The sequence below is a fragment of the Vidua macroura genome, chromosome 7 (genome assembly GCF_024509145.1).
Source record: "Vidua macroura isolate BioBank_ID:100142 chromosome 7, ASM2450914v1, whole genome shotgun sequence".
NCBI classification, from domain to species: Eukaryota; Metazoa; Chordata; class Aves; order Passeriformes; family Viduidae; genus Vidua; species Vidua macroura.
The window spans coordinates 5,723,803-5,748,121 of record NC_071577.1 but is presented as its reverse complement, the minus strand read 5'-3'; the positions used below and the strand labels follow the sequence as shown (position 1 = coordinate 5,748,121).

Sequence of the window (24,319 nt, the reverse complement as noted above, 5' to 3'; positions counted from 1 at the left end):
ACCATCGGCTGCAAACTTCAGAGCTGGCTGAAGGAAGGGGAAGGTCAAACTTCTTCCAGAGTTTTGAAAATCTTAGGTAAGATTTTTAGTTTCTGGCCAAAGAAATGGAGAACATCCTCTGTTGGGTAATCTACATGTTTCTGTTGGGTTTGTCCCAATATTGAAAGCTTTTCACAGTCATTTACTTAATGAAATCTGAGCTGTACTAATTGCAGCCAAACTGCATCGTCACCATTGGGATGGGAAAACGCAAGGAAGCTGTGGGGGGACAGGCACAGCCAAGAATGAGCTGGGCAGAGGGCTCAAACATGAAAAAAGGAATTTGATTAAAAGAACATGCTTGCAGAAAGTTTCGGGTTTTCCCAAAAAGTTCGTATGCACATTTTAGTGGCACAACCAAGTCTTCCAGCAAGGGAAAAAAACCCCTGCTTTTAGTAAGTATCCAAACTGTGGATTTCTTTGTTTCGAGATAAGGCTTATCCTCAAGAAAGTGTGTCTTAGACCAGAGTGGTTGTGGTCTTCATTTTAGTTTGCTCGCTTGCTTACACTGTTGCCATAACTGATGCTGGTAATGGAATTCTCAGTGGAGGCCCAGTGTGAGACTCATTATCATTCCCACAATAATTGCCCTTGATGTGAATGATCTGGATCGAGACCCAGCTCTTAAACATAAACCAGCCAGTTCATTCTGGAGGCACCTTCAGGAAAACGCACCAGAGGTTCCCCAGGATGGAGAGGCTTCTATAATCACCATTACAATGCTTCATTGTGCATTTAGAGGGCATCAATGTCTGTCAGTCTGACACCTTCATTAGAAGCTAATGTGGTGTCCAATAAAAAAATGCAGTGCAATTGAAGGAATTATGTTAACTGAGCTGAAGCAGGGCTGAATTAGCCCACCCAGTTTGGCTACACTAAGCTATCAAGCAACTTAGATAAACTGTAAGACAGAAAGAAAAGGGGTGATTGCTTGCAGCTATTTTAGGCAGCTACAATTAATTACATTATTATCATTTAACACCGAGAGAAATATTCTGCTACAAGCTCATATCATAAAAAATTAATAATTAACAGTCAAAAAAGAGGTTTTATTAGACCTCTTCAAATGGTTGCTCCCTGCATTGCAACCATTTCAGGAACTATTTACATAAAACATGGTAGAGCTTTTCCAACGATATCTTGGATGGTCAGCTACCAAAATTCCATAAAATTTGAAAGTTAATAGACAGGATAAAAGTTAACGATAAAGACATGATTTCTACAGGCAATATGGGATTTAAGGAACATAATTCCTTAAGGAAAGAAATAGACCCAGTAGACATGTTCCCTTCTTTGGGGGGAAGATAAGAGAATAAACAACATGTGGCAAGTGTTGGTCATGTTGCTTAACACACAGCTGCAAAGAATGAAGTTTGTGAGCACCAGCTGAGTAGTATCAAGCACAACTCCCTTGGGTTAATTTCCCCCTGGCTCTAGAGGTGTAATCACATCATAGCCCCAAAGGTGTAAAATATTACACTATAAAATTACACAGAGATTTACACTATAGAATTACACAGAGTGACTGGGACTTGCGTTAAAGAGCAATTGATCAGGTCAGACCACAATGGAATCAGTTCTGAGAGCAGGAGTTTGTGTCACCAGCAATTCTCACAGCCTGTTTGGTAAGAGGTTCAGTGAGCTGAGGCAGCAATTACAGTCAACATTTTAGGAATTGTATCATTGTGACAAATGTCAAGCCACTGAAACAGCTGCAAATATCCCCTTGTATTCTCAAAGAAGTTAATGACAAAAAAAAAAAAAAAGGAAGTGAATGTTGCCAGTGGGTGTACATTTCTATGTATTTCATATTACTTGATAGAAAGCTGCAAAAACCTTTTAGAGAATTCAATTTCAGTGATAATCTCAACAGCATACTTTGTTCCACGTAACAACCTGACACAAAACCACATGACTTACAAAAAAATATTTCATCCTTCGTCAAATACTTGAGTGTAGGTAAACAGCAATATTCAAAATTTGCCCCAAAACATGTAGCTCAGACTACTGGGCATAAGCAGTCTGACTAAAGGGCATTGACTCGAGGGGAAGGAGTCCAACAGCACTACACCTACCAAACCCCTCTCAAAACCCCCACTAAAGATGGGTCTTTCTACCACAGAGCGATTTTCATTGGGAAACAGCTCCAAGTGTGCTTGATTTGAAACTGCCTTCTCCAAGATCCGCACGTACAGGGACACCACATTCGGCGTCACACGCAACCATCTCCTGCCAAGCAAAGTCAGGCTGGAAATGCCTGGTTTGGGGTAATTAGCCTGTTATCAGCTTTTCAGGATCAACAATCAGATAAAAAATCACCGTCACTTATTCTCACAAAAATGACACGGCGTAGTCAATGCAAACAAGCCCAGAAATCTTGAGAAATCTTCGATCTGTTGTTGAACTGGGAAAGACCAGAGTGCTGGGCAAAACCCAGTGGCCACACCTATGAAACAGCTAACTTGAAGAACATAAAAAACCCACTTTATATTTCTTACTGAAATGTCAGAATTTCCACACATTTAAGCTCAGATTTGGACAGATGACAACATGGCACAGAAAACCCACGGTGGAATCTCAGCCTCAAATGGAAAATATTATGACAGTCACAGTGAAAAAGACATTTAAATTTGAAGTACAATTTTTACCCTGGAAACAGGTGAACCACTCATCAAAATTCACAGCAAAATGGATTTTGCTTGTGAAATTAAAATGCTCATGTGGAGGGAGGAGGGGAAAGAGGAGGAGGACATAAAAGATAGGTGTTTCTGAGTTAGGAATACTTTGAGTCCTGTGGGTGAACTTTGATAGCTGGGAAGTCTGCGTGCAGTGACAACGAGATGGTGTAACTCTTAAGGTCAATATTCAAGACAGAAAGCAGACTTGGGCCTAAGGAAACTTCTTTACAGTCATAAAAAAGGTCAGTGAAAGAGAAAGAGCCCGCAAGGCATTCACAGAGCATTTTGCTCTCAAAAGAGATGGGAGTGAATAGCAGAATATAAAGTAAGTCAAAGGGAAACAACAAGGCATCCCAGGTACCACCTTGCCACAAGCATAGAGAGTGAGAAAGGCTTATGGAATGGCTTCAGAGCTGCAGTGCACTTAAGTGAGCTAAAATCCTGCCTCCCTTTAAGAGCACTGACACTACACTCCCTGGTTTGGGCAGCACATTGTCCTCTGCAGCAAAGCAGAGCAGAATTCCTCCCTGTCCATTCACTGATGCCCATGGCCACAGTTCGAGCACTCACATGTCCTGCTCGGGCAGGGCTGGGCCCCGCTGTCAGTGTGACATGGGCTGGCCCAGTCCAAGGAGCAAGGTTTGCCCCAGATTTCCATTACTTTTGCTCTATTGCCCCGGCCAGACTGTGGAAGTGGAGCCAGCCAGGACTTGTGCACTGCATGGCCATCTAACACAGCTACTTTTGGCTCAGACCAAGAGACCCTCTGACAGCAGTTCACTGAGTGGGACTTACTTCTGCAAAATCTGAACTCCTGCTCAGCCCCCAGCACCCAGATCTGGAGCAAACACCAATATTCTCTGACTGAAGCTTTCTGGAGCAGTGTTAAAGTTAAAACGTTCTTTTGAGCTGATACTTCACGGAATCACAGAATCACAGAATGAGCTAGGTTGGAAAAGCCCTTTGAGATCATCAAGTCCAACCTATGACCTAACACCACCTTATCAACTAAACCATGGCACTGAGTGCCACGTCCAATCTTTTTTTAAACACCTCCAGGGTCAGTGACTCCACCACCTCCCTGGGCATTCCAATGCTCAATCACTCCTTCTGTGAAGAATTTTTTCCTGACGTCCAGTCTGAACTTCCCCTGGCACAGCTTAAGGCTGTGTCCTCTTGTCCTATCAGTGGTTGCCTGAGAGAAGAGACCAATTCCCACCTGCCTACAGCCACCTTTCAGGGAGTTCTAGAGAGCAATTAGGTCTCCCCTGAGCCTCCTTTTCTCCAGGCTAAACAACTCCAGCTCCTCCACAGGTCTTGTGCTCCAGATCCTTCACCAGCCTTGTTGCCCTTTCCTGGATGCATTTGAGCATCTCAACATATCAGTGATTCCCCCATCATAACCATAACCTTTATTAATTCACTAATCGTTGTCTTCCCTCAAACTGGAAGGTGCCTAAGTGAAGGGAACTGTTCTGCAGTTACACAGTGCCTACAAAGCAGCCCTTTGCCTTGAATGGGACTTATCAGAGCACAATCAGCTTTAGCACAGAGGTAGGAAATGTGATTTAAGGCACTGGGTTGGGACAAGGGAGCATACAGTTCACCTCTTGGTTACACTACAAATTTGTGACTGCAGGCAAGTTATTCTGATTTCCTGGGCTTCAATTATTCATACATATGATTAAGGTAATAATTCCCTTCTTCACAGCATGTAAATGAACTTGTGCACTTTGCCAGATGCACAGAGGCTAATTTAGTGGAGCACTCACAAGCAGGGAGACACAGAAAAATAGCACTGGTACCTCTACTGAGAAACTAAGGACTTAATAATACACTGTGATTATATTAGATATGGGAGTGAACATTAAAGAGCGGGAGGAGATACTTAGGATGGCACAGAACAGAGGAACAATAAGAAAATCAAATCAGAACTAAAACAGCATGTGGCATTGTGAGGCCACGTGCTGCACAGAGTCCTTTCAAACTGGGAAACAGCGCAGGGGGATGTCAAATGCCCTGAGCTTGATGACATTTACCCCACATGGGACAAAAAAGAGACGGTGCAATAGTTGCAGGAAGGTGGCAACAAAAGCTGTGGTTGTCCTTGCCACCTCCAGCTCCCCGTGGCAAGGATCTGAGAGCCAGAGAGGGCCGAGGCAGAGCTGAGGCTGCAGCAGGAGGGCTGAGGCTCTGGAGACGCAACACGGTGGCTGTGCCTCGCTACTGTAATTAAACACTGCACCTCGGCTTGTCTAGAGCTGCCTGGCTCAAAGTCTCACACACAAAAATATTTACATGAATAACAGACCCCTGAACGAACTAATCACAAAAAAAAAATTAGAGTGAGACCTAAGCCCATGCTGGCTCTGAGCAGCACGTAGCTTTGCAAAGGGAACTGCCTCCCACTCTGAAGCTGTATCTCACTGCTGTGCTTAATGACTGTAAATGTGTTAATTGAAATTCATGGGGGCTCTTTGATGCGCTGCCTTTTTTTTTTTTTTTTTTTTTTGCCTGTGAGATTACACACACACATACAATACTCATACACACTGGACTTCAGAAATAAGGTCAAGTCCCACAGCCAGTAGAAGACTGTCCAAGGCAACCTGCATGCAGAAGTCACAACGTGTATACATCTGAAATAAAGGCTAGAGCACACAAACACATGGACATACTGTCAAGTGCATCCTCTCCTGAGGGCCCAACCTGCGACATCTTAAAGCAATCTAATTTTCAGGAAGAACAAAATCTCTAGTCATATTATGAAAACTTCACATTAATTTTTTGATCTTCCCAGTCCAAGACCAAGCAGCAATACCTGGGGTATGTTTCAAGGGATGTGGATATGTTTCTGGACCTGGTGGAATTCTGATGTCTCCATTTCACAAGGACCTTTTAGATTAACATATTTTGGGCCAAGTATTAGGGTTCATGAGGCCATGTGGTAAAGGGCTGGGTCACCAGATCATACAGTAGAGAAAATCACACAAGTAGATTTGCTCTTAATAAGGTTTCTGGACACCTCAAAAGGTTCAAAACTTAAAATGTAGCAGTGCAACAGGAGAAGCCTACATATAGGTCTTGACTTGGAGCTCACAATAGAGCACTTGACTGACTTCATGACCTCATGGCCCAATGCCTCTCAGTCAACATTATTATCAATTGCAATTGATATATACGTGGCTGTTCAACAGCCACAACATTTTGTGAGGTTCTCAGCAAACAAAAAGCAGCTTGTCCTGACTTTCTGCACAGTCAGTGGCAGTCAATGATAAACAATTTCTGTCGACAGCTACCACGTCCTATTGCAGCTGGCAGTGAAACACAGCTGGATACATGTGGGACAGCAGCACCCAGTGAAACAACAGCAAAACATCACACCTCCAAGCCCGGTGCTCTCTAGACATGCCTGCCTCTCCTGTAAACACCTCCAGGGCACAAACCTTCAGCTTGACACCTGCATCCACCTGCCAGTTGTTTACAGCACTGTCAAATAAGCAGCAAGCAGTGAGTACTGTACCAGTGTTCAGCTCTCCCTCAATATGCCACAACAAGCAGTGCTGAACACCAGATTATACATAAGCCCTGAGGACTTCATCCAAGCTACAGCTTGGCTAGAAGTAAATGCACTATTCAGGAGAAACTTTTCCTATCCTTACACTGTCTATAGGAACCACACAGTCAGAATCTAGAGTAAATCTGTAAATATCAGTGCTCAGGTAAAGCACTTAAGGGGTTGGGTCCTTATCTGTACCTTCAAGAGGTTCTGCCTGTAGCCTGTTATTACTTTAATAGATGTTTCAATTTATTCTCCAGCTATTAGTGGCTGTGTTATATGATTCATTAGATTGTATTTACTTATTAACTAATCTGCAGAATTTTACAGCTAAAACAATGTTTCAATCTGCCACGGGGGTTATAAATAAATAGGTGCCCTTTTTGTGCCAGAAGTTTAACAAATAAACAAACAGACTCCTATTTCATTGGCACAGTCACAGAATTACTGAAATCTTCTAAATTGTCCAAATATTCACAAGGCTCCTGCCGCAATCTTGCAGCACCCATTCAAACCAAGAAAAAGCAAGAATCTTACACCCCATTTTTTTCCTTTGCAGCACAGAAGATGCAGCATATTTTTTTTCCTGCAGCACCTGTTCACTTTGCAGGTTTGTATGTTGTATCTGTGTATGTGCAAAAAACAAAGGAAAATGTACCTGTCTATGTGAAAACATGCAAATAAACTATGCACCAAATCAAGGAAAACACAGATAGGGACAATAATGCTGCATTTAGTTATGAAAGATGAAATTCATGGATACAAGCTCCAATTCTATGTCTCAAGAAACACATATTCTACTACACAGAAGCTCTCCTCATGTATTTCTCACAGTTTAACTGTTTCCTTCATTCACATCTGGCAAAAGGAACCTGACACTCAATTTTTGGTTTATGTTAATGCCAACGAAGCATTCTGATTTCCCTCCCCACATATATTTGAACATTTCAAGTGCAAATGTTCTGCACTTAATGCTGTGAGGCCACTGACCCGGATGCACTGTCCAAGTCCCACACCAACACGTCCCAGAAGGTCCAGACCCCAGCACTGTAGGGGTTGCTAGGAATTCTACATGGATTCCGAAATGTTTAAATAATATTAGAAAAGGACTCTGTTTAGATTGCACTCTGGTGCTGAGATGAACTAACACAAACTAGGAAGTCCACCAAATAATTGGTGGATTATTATTAGTATCCCAACCAGGTTTTATCACCTGGTTGGCTTCAAAGTGACTTACAAGCAGCCAGGTTTATCATCACTAACTTTTAAAAGGGGTAGAGGCCTTCCAAGGAATACAAGAGGTGACTTTGGAAAGTCCACCCTGCAATGTCTCCATGCTATCTGCATGTGGGTGGGAACAGGCTGAAGGAAGAGGTTAAACCTTAACTCTGTGACTTTCCACTCCAGACATTTAACATTATATAAAGTTGACTTGATAAAGAAGAGTGTTCATTGGTTCACAAGGCAAACCTTCCAAAACGTGCTTGTTGGCTTCTCTTCATTTTAACCCTGCCCCAGCAAGAGAGCGAGAAGGTAAAATGAAAACAAGTTTAGGTTGGCCTGTTGTTCCTCTCTGCCCTGTCAGTGCCACAGCTCAGCAGGAATGTCAGGAGGTGCCTGGACATCCACACGTTATCCATCGCAGCCCAGCTGCCACTGCAGGTGGGGAGGAACAGCTCCCAGGGGCAGCGCAGGGTGTGGGCACCTCAGTGCAGATCAGGAATGCTGCTGGACAAACACTCCCTTCACAAGAGCTTTTGTTTGGGGGTTTTTGTTTCCTCTTTGGGTAAAACAAATGTAGATGTTGGGCCCGATTTCTTTATGGAAGCAATAACCTGAAGCCAATTCATATCAGCTGTGTGCAGAGTTTGCATTTATTCCAAGTGCAGCCCCTTTGCATATCCTGCAGAAACTCCTGAGCATTACAAAGCCAACAGAATCTAAGAATTATTTGGAGCAGGCAGTGCCAGCGTGCTACCAGGTATCCTATACTACATAAACATAGAGAGACACCATGTTTAGCTTTCACTATAACAATAACTAAGTTTTCTCCTGCATAAACTCACTGAGCAAGCCCTTTAACTCATTTCTTCTCATCCTGTGGCAATGATTTCCCCTGTTCCACCTACATGCTCCTGCATGAGAAAAAGCATCTTTTAGCACCTGGCACCTTTCAGTTTTATGTCTTGTATTAGCAGGTAGGAAGAACATACCCCCTTCCTCTAAGTTTTCCCTTTTCTTGTCACTGTCAGAAACAAAGTTTTGGAAACAGACAATTAAGACCAAGCTGTCATGAAGATAACAGCAACTTGGGAAGAGTAATACTGACAGCTCCTCTTCTTTTCCTCACCACTGATGTTGGGAGTTTGCACTTATTTTGATCAAGGCCAACATTGAAGGAAATCTTGTTTCCAAAAGCAGGTCAGGCTGTGAAACTAATGGGCTCCTTTGGGACATGAAAATTGCGATTCACACTTTTCTAACTGCCCAGGAATCAGCGTGGCCCATGCCTTCGTGCTACCCTCATCAAGATCTGCTGTTCAGGCAGGCAGTTTTGCCATGTCTTGCACCAGGGTCAAATGAGGTCAAACAGCAGGGGAGCTGACTCTCTCCTTCCACATGTGTAGCTTTCCCATCCCCTGCTCTTGCTCTCTGCCTCACAACATGTGTGTTTATCACCAACAATGCAGAGCAGAGCAGCTTGAAATTAAGGTGGGACTTTTCTCACCTACACCAGTGATCTTTACTGTTCCGCAGTCAAAATTAACCACAGTTTTTGGCAGGAGGAAATCATGACCATTTTGTAAAAACAGATCTCAGCACAGCAAAATTAACAGTAAAGGTATCCTTTAAAGGATGATGAGGTCCTTTAAGAGAGGAATCTGAGATACTGGACAGCTTCTGTACCAGCACAAACCTCTACATCAACTATCGAGGTCTGGTATAGCAGCTAGATTAATCTTTTCTAAGTAATAAAATTCTGCAATTCCTGTTAGTCTCTATATTTTTCCTATGTGGTGGTGTTGTTTGTTTGTGGGTTTTTTTTTGGGGGGGGTTGTTAGTTGTTTGTTTCAATTAAAAAAAAAACAAACTAAACAACCATTTCAGAGTACTTCTTAATACCCAGGATTTTTTAGGTTTGTTCAGCAGAGAGAATGAGTAGAAAGGGAGGGAGGAAGGAAAGATTTGGGGGTTTAGGATGTTTCCTTTTTGGTGCAATTAGCTTTGCACTACAAGTCCTGGACAGATTCAGAAACTAATTGTGACTGAAAGGGAGGTTGACAAAATGTAAGGGAATTAAATATGGGTGTGAAATTAAACCAAAAGGAAGAAAAAGAAAAGAAGGGAAGAAAAAGCAGCTGCTTAGGCTGAAAGTAAAGACAGAAAAGCTGGACAAGAGAAAATAGCTTTCTAAGCATCCAGAAATACTTTAAAAATGTTTCCTGTAAAAGAAGGGAATTTAGGAAACTCTGAATATACTTAACTACATTTGATGAGGAAAAAAAAATCATACTGAAGGTTACACTAAGCTCTTTGAAATAGGTGATTTCACCCGGAAGTCTGAATCAAGAGTGAAAAGATGTACATTTTCTTGTTCCTCAATACCTAGAAGAAAAAAAATCATTATCTTTTTTTACATCTATTCTTTTAATTTGTGTGGAAAGTCTTGTAAGTGAGTCAGCAGATGGGAATTTAGATTCATTCCCACCTGTGACACTGATGTCTCGCCTTTGTCAAGTCCCTTTCTCTTGGTCCTCTGGGTTCCTCCCCTGCAGAAGGTGGCTGGGCAGTAAACCTTCCTCTCCTCTTCTCTTGAGCTGGAACTCAGAGAAATGACTGTATCTCACCAAGAGTCATCTTGCTGACCTGACACAAAGTCATCTTGATCACAAAATGGCCTTTCCCTTCTCTTCACCATGGTGTGATCCTGTCCCAGGGCCTGCACTCCAGCATTTCATGCTGATCAAGGCAGAAATCTTGTGCTTCTCAGCCAGAACTGTACTTGCAGCCTCTCATAGTTGGCTCATTTTTAGCTCTTGGAACAAACTTGCTGCTTGTAGAAGACCATATGAACATAATGGATACATTTTTCACAATATAGCAAACATGGACATTTTACTATGGCACGTAAAAGTCCAACAAAGCACTTTTCCTGGTGAATGATTTACTCTTTGCAGCTGAACAGCTTCATTCCAGCACGAGACGCCAAAAATCAAGGTTTGATGCTGCCTGATGGAAATGTAGCTATGGATAGTGAGACACACCTGGCCCTACAGCATTACCAACACCTGCAGTTTCACCCCAAGTTAGACACCCGGCTCCTGAGTCAGCTGACCAAAGAGGAAAAGTTACCTTGCATGTTTGCTCACTCAGTCCTTTCCCACTCATTAAATAAATATTGTAAGGTAAATAAAAAGGCCAATTTATCACCTTGCACTCTTATTTGTAAGTATCTGATATGGGAACCCAGAATCGTGATGTTTTAATTCCTGGGGTCAGATACTCATCAATAGTGCAAACTCTAAGGAAATGTGGCAATATCCATGGAATTTCTTCAGATTAGTAAAACTACAATTGATACCAAAACATCAGTCAAAACCACTTCCATGAACTACCTGATTTCCTGCTTGAAATTTTCCACTCTTCCATTGCTTCAAACTTCAGAATTAAGATGGATGTTCTCCAATTTATGCCTTAAATAATCTCCCTGTTCCATCCTGGTGTTTTATAGCAATAAAACTAATATTATATATGAATCACAGAATAAGGTGTCTCCTATACAAGGTTAGGAAGCCATTCTAAGTGGCACATTCAGTGTGCATTTACACTATGGGCTCCATACCCAGTACACTGACTGTATCAGTTTTTGTTTTCATAACCTATTCCTGACACCCAGCAAGAACTGGGAGTGCTGCTCCAGGATTTGGCAAGAAGGAACAGGCTGTGGATGAGCAGGTTTCTCTGACTCACCTACACGGATCAACAAGGAAAAATAAAAGGGAGAGGGTGGGGATTGCAAAGGGAAAAAAAAAAAAAGAGAGAGAGAGAGGAGTGACGTGTTCCTTTGGATGCAGTGTGTAATGCTGCTGGCAGACTGCCTGCTCCGGTGCCACAGAGTTCCAGACATGCCAGTCCAGCTGACTCAGCTCTTTGGAAGAAGGAAAGGGAAGGGAGAAATTTGTCAAACGTTTCTGATACCTGAGGGACAGGGATCGCTGGGCTCTCCTCGAGGATCTTTGAACCCTGCTTTCCCACCAGGGACTTCACTGGTGTCCCCAGAGAGGTATTAGAGATGCCTACATAACAACCCTGCTCAGAACTGCTTATGTCTGTACCAAATCCTGCCTCTGTGGTTGTTGGAAAATTCATCAGCACAGCTTTATCCCACAAACCAGAAATGTCAGGCCTTTCTTAGCCAAGGCTAACTGCTCTCAGACAAGACACTGTCTCCAAGGAAACGAGCAAAAAAGCAGGCACATGAAGGGTATCCAAGTGAGAGAGAGTCTATGGCCCATGTCACTTTTCTACACAAAATCTCAACATCAGATTCTCCGCAGTGTATTTTTTGCATATGATTTCTTTTTTAGAAAGACCTTGAAGCCCTTAAATCATCTGGGCTCTGGCCAACTGTGAGGCCAGCTCTGTCCCACGAGGCAACACCTGTTAGGAACAGCCCCAGCTCTGTTTGGCTGGGGGGACCCTGTGCTGTTGTCACAGAATCACAGAATGGTTTGGGATGGAAAATGATCCCACTGCAAACCCCTGCCATGGGCAGGGACACCTTTCACTAGACCAGGTTGCTCAAAGCCCCATCCAGTCTGGTCTCGACTTGCACTCCAAATAAATGAGGCAGGAGGAAGAAAGTATCTACCTATTTCCTGGCAAAAGGAACTGGAACACAGGCTAGGGCTTAGGCTGTCAAAGCTCCTAATTCTCATTGAAATCAAGCAGACCTCACTGCTTCTAAAGATAAAAGCCACATTGAACTAGTCCCAGAATGAGCACTGGGATGAGCCTGTCTTAATTTTCCAGTCAGGATTCTCCCTAAGAGAGGTCCTTGGCTGTCTCAGAGCACATGAGAACATTTATGCCTCTTGCTGGAATAGAAGGAAAGAACATGTGCTTGGGGAGCACATTCCCTTAACACAGAGCAGCTGGCACAGATCACTTGCAGCCCTTCCCAGTGGCAGTACCTCTTGCACCTTTGATACAAAGAGCCCAAACAAATTCTAAGTAGAGGCCCTTCCACAGGGATAGCTCTGTCCCATCCAGGTGCTCTTTGTCAAAGGTTCAATAGTCAGGGCCTCACCAGCATTTCTCCAGCTTCAGGAATGAAGATAGAGATCTTGACTTGCTGTTGCAAGGCAGGGAGGGAACTTGGGGCACCCTGTCTGAAATCAACACAGCACAGTTATGCAAAACATGTATGCAACTGGCATCTCTTGTGTAATCCTGGCTGCAATCAACCTCTCTAACCACTCCAGAAGGGAAGGAGGGGCAGAGGGTGGAGAAAGTTCACACTTAGATCAAATAAAAAATGGGAAAATATCCAGAGAGCTTTAGTCAGGTAAAAACACAGTTCCCTCTCATGGGAAACCTCCAGGACAAGTTTCCTTGAACTTCACACAGGGTTATAAATAGGAGGAGAGTCACACAGAGTTCAGTACAGGTTCACTGTAAAAAAATCTAGACATTCTCATTTTCCTTCTTGAGTGATATCCATCAATATCTTAGCTGTAAGCCAATTCATAATTACAGGCTGCTGAGAGCTCAAGAGAATATATCAGTAGCAGCTTTCCTCAACTCTGCTGTGGCGTGGGTTATGGGTTATTTTTGTCCCCCTTTAGTTTCTCTTGGGTTCCTTTCCAGATGGCAAAAATACCTCTTTACACCTTAAAACATATGCTGTCAAAAATGCCAGGGGTGGTTCTCCCTGTCACACTGCCCTGTAACACAGCTCTAAGATATCAATGAAAGAAGGCCTCACACCACTGCTGGGTTCCAAGCTCAAACATTCTCAAGCTGAAAGGTTTCACAAACTCCTTCAAGAACTGACAAAGGCCAGCTCCAAATGCTCTATCTCATTTCCCCAGAGACGATATGCAGAAGCTTTTTGACCTTGAAAATAATTTTCTCAGGGGGGAAAAAAGAACCCAGCACTTGTTTGCTCCTTAGAGCTGTTGTGATATTTGCTGCTCAGAAGTGGTCTTGGCTTTGCTGAGATGTGCCTTGGTCAAGTCTAAACCATGTTTACATCTCAATTGCATGAGAAAAGTTCTCTGTCACCTCTTGAATCTCTGTCTGCAAAACCCACTACAGATACCTCAGTGGCTGGCTCTGGAATAGGAGGGCTCCTGGTGTGCTGCATCATGTCCCTCCAGCTTATCCTAACACAGTGAGACACCCAAATCCTTGCAGATGCAGCACCTGCACCTTAAATTCTGGGTTTGTATGTACATGTGCTAACTTGAGCATAAAAATACTGCATTTCTGAAACAAACCCTGGTGACAAGAAAAACAAGGGAACTGTTTCTAGCTGGAACTGAAAGGAGCAAAGGACTACAGATCTTTAAATACCTGAGCTACTAGAGTCTCACCTGCCAGCCTGTCCGCAGCAGTTCTGGTGCACAAAGACAAGTGATGCACACAAAGCTACCTTGGTACTTAGGTCCCTGAATTTGCAAATTGGGTCTCATGGGGGTTTTCCTGCTTCATTTTCTCATCACTGAAAAACAGATAACAAGGAGGCAACAACTCATACCAACTTCACACAGGCTTGGGGCTGATGGAATAGATAGAGGTTTTTAAGGAAATGACGCAAAAATTGTAGGCTAAGTAGTAAGTCCTTTAGTATTATTAATAATCACCTTACTATTGTGTCTGAGATAATCACACTGGTATCTGGGTCTAATACCTCAGTGGTTATGGTAACAATACAAAGTTATTATTCCTTCCACTTTGTAATTATCTCGTTTCACTACTGCACAAAGGCTAAGTAAACCTAAGGAGATCATGTACAGCACTGTGCAGCTGGGGCACCAGCACCACTGAGTACGATGTACTCACATGACCTTCATCACAGCAATACATTTGTACCTTGCCACAATTCCCACGTGCTGCCCTCTCACCATCTCAACTAGGTGGAGAAATGCTCTTTATTTCCATTTTACTGGCAGGCAACTGAGGCAGAGATAAGGTTAAGGGGTCTGCATCTGTACTGGCCCCCGTATCCAAAGCATCCAATGACTTTGTAATTTAGTTCCCTCATAAACGAGTGAATAAGGGTTGCAAAAACATTCAAAATTAGTAATAAAAAAGAGACTAGAGGACTGGAAGATAAAGACAGACTAGAAGAGAATCAATGCTAGACGTATGAGTACAGCCTATCATAGTGGAAACTGAGCACAGGAATTACAGTCACAAAAGACAGTGTTAGAAAGAGCAATAATCTGCACCAAAATAAAGACTAGTTAAGGTTAAATATCAGGATGAGAGTCACAGCTATAAAAAGCAGATGGGAAGTGGAATTGTCTCCCTAGGGAGGCAACAGAAACAGTCTCTCTGGATGTTTAAAAAACAGGTTAGGTATGGTGTTTAGAAGCACTGCTGCTCTATATGCAGAAGTCTTACCACATTCATGCTTTTTTGATGCCAATGAAATCCCACATATAGCACTGTGGCAGAATAAAAGCCCAGGGGAAAAAGAAAGCACTGTCTTTGCTGTGCCAGAACAGCAAGGCTGGCCTAGGAATTGGCAGCAGCAGAGAGGGGCCTCTGTGCTCTCCAAATTGTACCCCAGAAGGGCAGGACCAGGTGCTTTGTTCCATTTTATGTGGTCTGAGGCAACACAGAGAGGAACAAACCCGGGTAAAGATGCCAGGATGTGAATTGCTAACGTGGAGGGGAGACAGGAGACACACAAAAAACTGATGTCAGCAGTTTCATCCCAAAGACAAGCTTCCATCCTTGCGTGGCTATTTCATCAGGAATGAACCGGTCACAATTAATGAGAGATAACCCCATGTGAATCTTACACTGTGATGCTCCTGCCTAAACCACCTCATCTGCTTGCACCTGGGCACCCACAAGATACAGGGAGCTGCAGGGCATCTGCTCCTGCTGCTCAATCACACACTCCAGACAGGAGTGGAGGAAAAGAAAAGCTGATACCTAGTCCTAAGAGAGAGAGGGATTCATGAGGTTGGTACACAGCCCATCTACCTTTGTTTGCCAGGACCACTCCTCCTGTTTCTCTGTTTTGTCTGTTAGAAGCAGATTTCCTGCATTCGAGAGTTAAAGACTGATTCCAAAACTACAGCAGATAAGAGGGAATCTTCATGGAATTTCAAGACCAAAACATAAAAGTGAACACTCCTGGCTTTGGATTGAACCATATCTTTTCACAAGTTGCCCTGAAAACAAAGACCAAATGTACTCCTCCTGGAATGATCAAGATCCTACAGCATCTTTAAATCAAAGATTTCTTTGATTCGTGATTTCTCAGTGCTCTGTAGAAAAGACCAAGCTTCTATACTGAGATAATCCTGAGCATAAAAGATAATCGTTCCATAGAGTCAATACCAGTATTTATCACAGTAGTTGCTCTGGAGATGAAGACCCCTCCACTCCAAGGATCAGGTCCAGGTGGGGCTCTAGCAAAGCATGGGATACAAGAGGGCTCCACAGAGGATTCAATTTTATACAAGGATCCCCAGGGCATAAAGCCCTGGCATAGCAAACTCCTACCCCGTACACATTTTGAGCTTACCTCTAAAAACGCACACACAAATAAAAGCAAAGCAGAATATCAGAGATTTTAGACTCTCTCCAGCATGGAGTGAAGGCCTCTAGGTGCTGGAAGCAGTAATGAGAAGCAGAGCTGCTGCAGGATTGCACACAGGCTCACAGCGGTTTGGAACCCGCAGCCTGATAAGAAAAACCCCAAATGATTTTGTGACGAGGGTAATTCCACTGAGTTTAACTGAAACAGCATAAGAAAACCTGAGAGGAAGAGCAGCTCTGCCTGATTAAATAGAGCTCCAAGTATCAGATCAACAGCATAAATACCCACCAGCTCATCACAACTGAGGGAAGATGCTGTTTGCTAACCCATTTGGAGAAATGGCATTTGTATGCAGAATATCCCCTTGCCTCTTCACATACATGTTTGATTTTTCAGAGAGTATCCTGTGTGTCTGCTTTGAATTTTATTCTCCATTCACAAAGTGTTTGAGTCAGTCCAGTTCAGAGTGTAATGAGAACTTCAGATCACAAGATTCATCTAATTATGACATTCCCATCCTCAAAAACATGGTCACAGAGTAGAAGATACTGGGCCTTTTAAGAGTGGAGATGTTAATAGTGGCAAAAGTTCCCTCAAGATGAAAAAGAGCAGTTTAAAACATTGACTTCATTATTCTTAATAACCATCCTTGCTACTGTTTTGGTAATTCTGTCTTTTCACAGGGGGGAACTCATGGACAGCACTGTGTATTCCAGCACTTGTTCATCCAATTTTTCAGCCAAAATGAGCTGCTCAGAAGTGGGGCTCTCCCAAACATGTATTGAGGCAGGCATGTCATCAGGATTGGGGACCAGGTTCCTTCTACCTCCCAGCACAGCTGCACACACAGATTGCACTCCTCTGCAGGTCTGCCATCCAACTCCATGGTGGGCACACCTGGGATGGCTCACTGCCACCCAGGCAGGGTTGAAAGGAAAGTCCTCATGGACAAGAAGACCTGACAAAGATGGACTTGCTAACCAACAAATACGGAAGGAGTTCCTGTGAACGGGGCATTTTTCTGTTTAATTATACGTGCCTTTCATCTTGCACACTGTACATGGTTTGCTAAGATTATGCTTTTGGGAGTTTTTGCCTAAGCCCTCCTTTTCAAAACAAAGGCTTTCTGCTTTTCTTTTGTAAATAAAGGGGTACCACTAGGTCAGTGCTATTGGAGAGCTGGGCAGAAACAAACAACATGCCGCAGCAATGCAGGAGGAAGATGGGGAAGAAAATATTTCTTAAAAGCAAAAAAATTGTTTGGAGGGGACACTTTCTGAACAGGAAAGTAGTAGCTTCAAAGCAAATTTTAAAATGTATTGTGAGGACAATCTTCTGTGAAAAAAAAATAATTTGACTACCCATTTTTTTAGGAAGAAATAGACAGTAAAACTGCTTTCATATATGAAAAACACTTACATACTCCCACAGTAATGAACATGACTGAAACTGCCAAGTAAAAAGAAAAATCAGGAAATTCCAGAATTAATGTCCATGTGGACAGTCTGTGTGGACAAACATGATGAGACAGCCTTTTAAGCACTATACAATTGGCACACAGGACCATCCTTAGTGCAATGGATGGATAATTCTCACTTAGTCAAAACCGATTCTGAGTTTTGTTTTCTCCTTAGCAAGTGAGCCCATCCCTCATTTCTCACTTACTGCTCAAGTCCTGCTCTGAAAACTCAGGTGCCAGTGTTTGCTTTGGGCTCTTCCACAATGCTCATCACTGCAGCCTTGACTTTTTCAAGCACTGTCAGAGCATTTATGTTTATAATAGCATTATGAGGGGAGGGCTGACTCAGCTCCATTTTAGACACAAGAGAAACCCATGCCAAAACCTAACTGCTAAGTTTATGTGCCCATCTGAGGATGCCTGGCTTTTTGGGGTAAAACAGCATCAGGCTGTCATACCTTTCAAAGTAGGGAGGTCAACATCTGGATGGCTTTAACCATCAGATTGACTGTCAGATTCGGCTGCCTTCCTTAAAACTTCTTAAAACAACTTGCTCATTAACTGCCCACAGCAGAACTTTTCTCATACAGTTTGTCTTTGCCATTGTTTTGATGTGCAATTCCAAAGGGGATGGAGAAGACAGGCATGTCTCAGGCTGAGATAGCAGGTACTCTATGAATGCCATCAGCAGACTGGCTTTGCCTGGATGTTTTTCCCTTTAACACAGCAAAAGCCAGGCAAGGTGAAGCCAATCCCTGCTGATTTATCCAGTGCATCCTGCAGGAAGGGGCTACCAACTTCTGCCCCAGCACTCCACAGCCTTACATTCCCATCCTGGAAGCCCCCTCTGGCACTTCTCTTACATTAGCTGGGTTGTGTAACTATGGAGTTAATTCTGAAAACAACACCTGAAAGTCCTATAAGTACCTTGAGGTACATGCCCACTCTTAGTGTAATTCTGCGCATGAATCTCTCCCCAGGCATTATCCTACCGATGTCCTCAAGGCATCATTATATTCCTGAAACCAAAGCAGCTGCATGTGGGAGGAAAATACAGACAAAGTTCATCAGAACTCTGTATGTCCGTAAAAGGTAAATAACTGCAGGAGTAAATCACTGCAAGATAAGTCCTTAATTATTTAGGGCTGAACAGCAGTAGCAGCATTACAGATACAAAGCAGTATTTTGTTAACCACTTCACCTGGGAACACTTACACAATAAGATACGATTCTGCACAAGAAGAGGAGGCAAAATGTAGATTGTGATGCTTAGAAACATTTTCAAACTAACAGGAAATAACATTAAAAAGCATGAACAAACATCAATCCAGAGGAAAAAAAAAAAGTAATTATTTTTAAGTTACTAGTAAGTATTGGCTACTTCAGATATCTCAGAGATGCTTCATAGTTCATGTAGATACAAATAGATAGTTTCTATTTGTATCTACATTTCCTTATTTTTTTACCTTTCCTGTTGTACTGTGTGAAAACTTCACTAAGCACAGGAAGAACTGACTAAAAAGCAGCAGTGAGATGTCACTGACTAAGTGGTGGCACAAGCAAAGTGCTCTGAAATCCACAAGTCAAACTAAAACTAACTGAGAAAAAAAGAGATAAGACAGAATTCTTCAATGCCTTTATTGCATAATTTGCCTTCCATAGTATTTTAAACCTTCTTGGGAAGGAGAAAAGATCAAGGGGTTTTGCTTGGGTTTTTTGTTTTTTGGTTGTTTTTTTTTTTTTTAATTAACAGAACTCTTATTTAAGTAGGAAAAGAATATACATACATTAACAAAAAAGGGAATTGGTGTTGCATTTATGAAATTGTGCACCAGATTCTCAGCTGGTGCAAAACAGAAGTACTTTCCTTACTCAGAGGATGTATTCCAATCTCCGCCAGCTAATGATCTGATCTAAAGAGCTTTCCTCTTACAAAAATATATTCAGACTCACCTCAATGTAGATACTAAGTGTACCAGATTGAAACTGGCTTGAAGTCTCATATTTCAAAACAGTTTTCAACCTCTTCTTTCTATATTTTATCAGATATCCTCTTTTCTTGTCAGAAATAGCAGAAGATGTAAACATTGGCAGAATCACAGAATCATCTGGGTTGAAAAAGACCTTCACTACAGCTGCTCCACCTTCCAGGCCTACATACAGACTTTGATGTGTCCTTTATGAAAGTGCAGAATGCTTGTAGAGCACACTGATATCAAACTGTTTAAAGTCCCTTGGGGACATCTACCCATCTTCTCCATGATCCAGGTGTGCATAAGCCAGCCCAGCTTGCTTACATGGCAGGGACAGACACCTTAATTTCCATGCCCATGGCCAGAGTGGCATTTCACCCTTGTGCAGGGGGATACCAGGTTTTAGGGTAGTAATCCAGGTTTTAACTCTTCACCTGTGAATGCTAAGAATTCTAAGAACTGCCTTGGAGAGTATTGCGAGAGCACTTGTCTGTTCCTGCTGGCCCTGTGCTGAGAGCTGCTGTATCTGAGTGCTTAGAGGGGTGACACTTTCTCCACTGAAAACAAAGCCTAAAATGACAAACTGAGCATGGCTAAGTCAGTTAGGGAAGGAGCTCCAGGGGAACTCGTGCCAAGCAGCTTAGGTGCCTTCTGAAAATCCCACACCTTTACATTTCATCCTCACACAAAACACAGAACCATCAGCCACGTGTTCTTCCCACAGGAAGAACAATCTCTGTCAATGGCAGTATCTAGGTAACAAAATGTATATTAATATTGTGAGGTCTTCAACTGCAACGTTTGTGTGTGGTAATATGGGATATGCTTTTGTCACAACTCCCTTTTTGTTTTAATTGTGAACATTTGCATTGTGTTCTGTTTTCTTTTTAAATTTCCAGTTGAAACTACAGTTATTGTCAGATGTGTGAAAATGTCACAGTTCCACAGACATTTTCCCTACTGACTTTCAGATCAAATCCAGCTTAAGCAATTCTCTCAAAGCCTAGTCCCAACTCTTGTACTCCCCTGGAAGTTGAAAGCTTTCTGTCAGCATTTTCCATCGATACAGCATCCTGCATGCTCCCAAATCTACTTGAAGAAGCTTACTAGCTTACCCTTTCCTATTGGAAATGTCAAAGCAACTCTGTATCCTAAGACCAACTCAATGCTCCTAAAACAGAAACACCTACTGAGGTGAGGCTGACTCTGGAGAAGAAATACATGTAAAGAGTCAGGAAACTCATGCAGGATTTCTGCCTGCAGTTGTACTTCCACCACTGTATTTCAGTAGTCACACATTTGCTAACACCTCAAAGAAGTTTATCTGTAATGCTGCCACTTGCAACCAGTCCAATTATCTCTGCTCATTCAACAATTAAACACACAGCCTCTTATAAATGGCCCAAACACACAAGTTGAACATTCAGGAGATACAAATACAGCAAGTTAAGATCTTACTCAGGAATCCTGCACAGATGAGTGGATGGGCAGAATGCAGCCCCTAGTGCAGGGACAGGGACAAAAACCACAGCTGATCCTGACTGCTGGGCTCCAACACGACTACCAGCACGCAGCTATGAGACAGGTATCTCTGAACAACTTCTCAAGGAACTATAGCATGTAGACTTGATACAGACACGATCCTAAGACTTAACAAGGAAAGAGAAACCCAGTCTCTCTTGAGCACCTTCAGCTCTAGGGTGAGTGCCGTGGCTGCCATGAGCTAGGACTTTACAGCAAGATCTAACTGAATCAAAAATGCAATTTAGAGGGCTTTGAGAGATGAACAAGTTTGAACTCAACCAGCATATGGCATTTATTAGATGAAGAAATGGGTATGAACTGCAAAGCTGACTTCCAAGAGCCCACAGTTATTCTTTGTGATCTCTGGAATTTCACAGCCACTTTGGGGCCCAGAATGTCAAAACAATCTGCCAGTGAAGCCGGGATACACCCAAGGAGACACTGAGAGGGAAATGTGATAGCATCAGCAGAGGAGCTCAGTTACACAAAAGGAGAGGTGTGGCTGAACCACAACTTTTCTGATTCACATCAAGGCTTTCCCAAAGTTGAGAGCTGCACTCTCTGAAGAGGATGGTACAGACCCAGAGCTACACTTTATTTTCACTACCTGCTGCACTGGGACGGTAGTGATAAAGGAAGGAAGAGGTGTGAGGAGAAGCCAAGGTGGGCTCACCAGAGTGTGTCCTGAGGTGTCCTGTGAGGGCGTCCCTCCGCCGGCAGGCGTAGCTACAGAAGGGACATTTGAACGGTTTCTCCCCAGAGTGCAACTTGATGTGCCTCAGCAGGTTCCCCTTCTGGGTAAAAGAAGCTCCACATTGGTTACAGTGGAAGGGGCGTTCACCTGGAAGGGAAGGGGAAGGGAGAGAGCTGTCAACACACATCGGAGGATGCACAGAGGCCACTTTCCCACTCTGTACCAGTGCCATTGCACATGGGTACAGTCCCCACCACCACCATCGCACGGCACTTCTAAAGGCAGAGGCCGTTTCTTTTGCACAATGGGCAAAGCCTCCAATAGTGACTTGAGGCTCTTTCCTTGAGGTGAGCAATGCTTCCTGGTTTTCTTGAAAGTTCTTCACCTCAGAGCTTCTATCCTTCATAAAAGATGAGCTCTGCTGAAAATTTAGATCCATAGCTGTGGTTTTGCAGTATTTACTTCTATGGTTTTGTACTTATTTTTAATATAGGTCCAATCCATATGAGTATTCAGAACTGATCATAACAACTGGACCTTAGCAAAGGTGTTAAGGTCTTTGGTTCAAACCAAACCTTTCGCTTGCGTTATACTTTAACTGATAACTGACAGCCCTTTTCAAAAGGCTGCTTTGCATTGCTAGAGTGACATGGAGGGCATGGATGCGAGTGAGGATCAGGGTTGCAAGCTCTGGGCAGTACTGAAAGTTGAGAAAAGTCTTATACCATTAAACTGTAAAGCAAGCAAATTTGCACTCTACATAAAACAAATTAAAAAGACTGATTTGATGAAAAACTAACAGAAACCCTAGACCTTACCCTATCACTTCATCCCATGCGTTCACACACACTCTCACACACATCCAAAGCTTATTTTTATGTTAAGCCTTCATATTTGCCTTAGCCAGTGGGGATTGGGTCCATTAAAAAACCCCACCTTTTCTTAAAAAAAATTATTTAGAGGAAAACCCCTGATGAATTCACACAGGCCTTCTGGAACATTATCAAAACCATACTCTCTATCAACATTGTTGAGGACTGTCAGACTGTTCCAGCAGTCTTGCACAGGCAGTCAGCTCTAATCACCTGCTTATGCCCTGCTGAGCAGATCAATTGAACACAAGCACACACTTGTGCTAGCCACTTATCCAAGTGCCTTAGTGCAGCTGGACTTTAGATCATAGAATTCCAGAACAGTTTGGGTTGGAAGGGACCTTAAAGCCCATCCAGCTCGACCCCCTGCCATGGCCAGGGACACCTTCCACTATCCCGGATTGCTCCAAATCCCATCCAACCTGGCCTTGAACACTTTCAGGGATGGGACAAACACAGCTTCTCTGGGCAACCTGTGCCAGGGCCTCACTTCCCTCATAGGGAAGAATTTCTTCCATATACACCTGATTTAAATCTACCCTCTTCCAATTTAAAGCATTACCCAATGTCTACACTAAGCAGGGCCCCAGCTCAACAAGGTCTTGATCATCAGATTTCAGATATAAGCAACCTCATCCACATTTTTCAGTGTATCACCTATTATAGAATCTTGACCAAATCCTGCTGGGACCTTCTGAGTTTGAATTCAGTGGCCTGAAGCACAGACCTTGTGAAAAACAAACACATTCTGTGATCCCTCACATCTCTTCAAAGCCTTTTACAATTGCTTTAAAACAATTACTCCCTCGCTGGACAAAATGAATGCTACCTTTGTATCAAAGTAGTTCATGTGTCTGTCTAGGGTGAAGTCCAAAACACATCTGGAGATTGAAATGCAAAGAGAGGCAGGGAGAGAGCTCTTACAGATTTCCACAAGCAATTCTTGTGTTAGTGGTTCAAATCACTGCCAGAACCATGATGCTGCCAGGAGGGCAGCACAAGGTGTGCCAGTATATGCCATACTCTGCAACTTTATTTCACATGTGGGAGATGGAAATCACATCTGAGGCCGCCGCAGAGGTACTCAAGGAGCTGCTAAGGTTCCTACAGTCTCACCGAGAACATTATGGAGTAATAATAATAAAAAAAATCACAGCATAAAGCTCTTCTTCCAACACACTGAACACGAGCTCATTAGAATTGATAAAGAGTTTGTGGTTTCCCTTTCAAACTCCCACACTGTACTTAAATGATCTGATTAGCCATTATCTTCTTTTCTATCATTTCAAAATGTCCATAACAGAGATCTGTAAAGAGACTGCAGTAGAAAAATACATGGGTTTTCTTTTTTTTTCTTTTCTGTTTTGCTTTCACTGTCTGAGAAAACAGGCAAAACCCTTTCCTTTGACACATTTCTGAGTATTCTGGAATGATAGCTTCAGTTTCAGGATGACAACATGAAAGAAGGTAGCACGTTTCTTACCAAGTCTAAAGTCTTTCCTTTTACTCCTGCTGTATTTAAAATTATGCAGTTACTGCGTTTTACCCAGTACATCACCCACTTATCTCTGACATTTTGGAGGCCACATATGAGCAGGTATTACTCCTCCAAAAACTGGCTGCTCTAGAGATGCTGAAAGCTTTCAGTCAGGAATTCAAATAGCCACTGCACCACAGTTTGATGGCAAAGACGACATGAAAACACTCACCACAAAATCACCCGTAGTCTGCTCCTCT

The 24,319-nt window shown here is 42.9% G+C and overlaps 1 protein-coding gene across 5 annotated transcripts in view; it reads right to left on the bottom strand.

The window, feature by feature from the left end:
* Positions 1 to 24,319, bottom strand: part of IKZF2 (IKAROS family zinc finger 2) — a 117,488-nt gene that overhangs the window by 23,828 nt on the left and 69,341 nt on the right. For 3 of the 5 annotated variants that reach the window (XM_053982173.1, XM_053982172.1, XM_053982174.1), the window contains one exon: positions 21,690 to 21,857. The exons of the other annotated variants lie outside the window; for them this stretch is intronic. In XM_053982173.1, the coding sequence (XP_053838148.1) occupies positions 21,690 to 21,857 (168 nt within the window). The remainder of the gene's footprint in view (positions 1 to 21,689; positions 21,858 to 24,319) is intronic. 5 annotated transcript variants of the gene reach the window in all.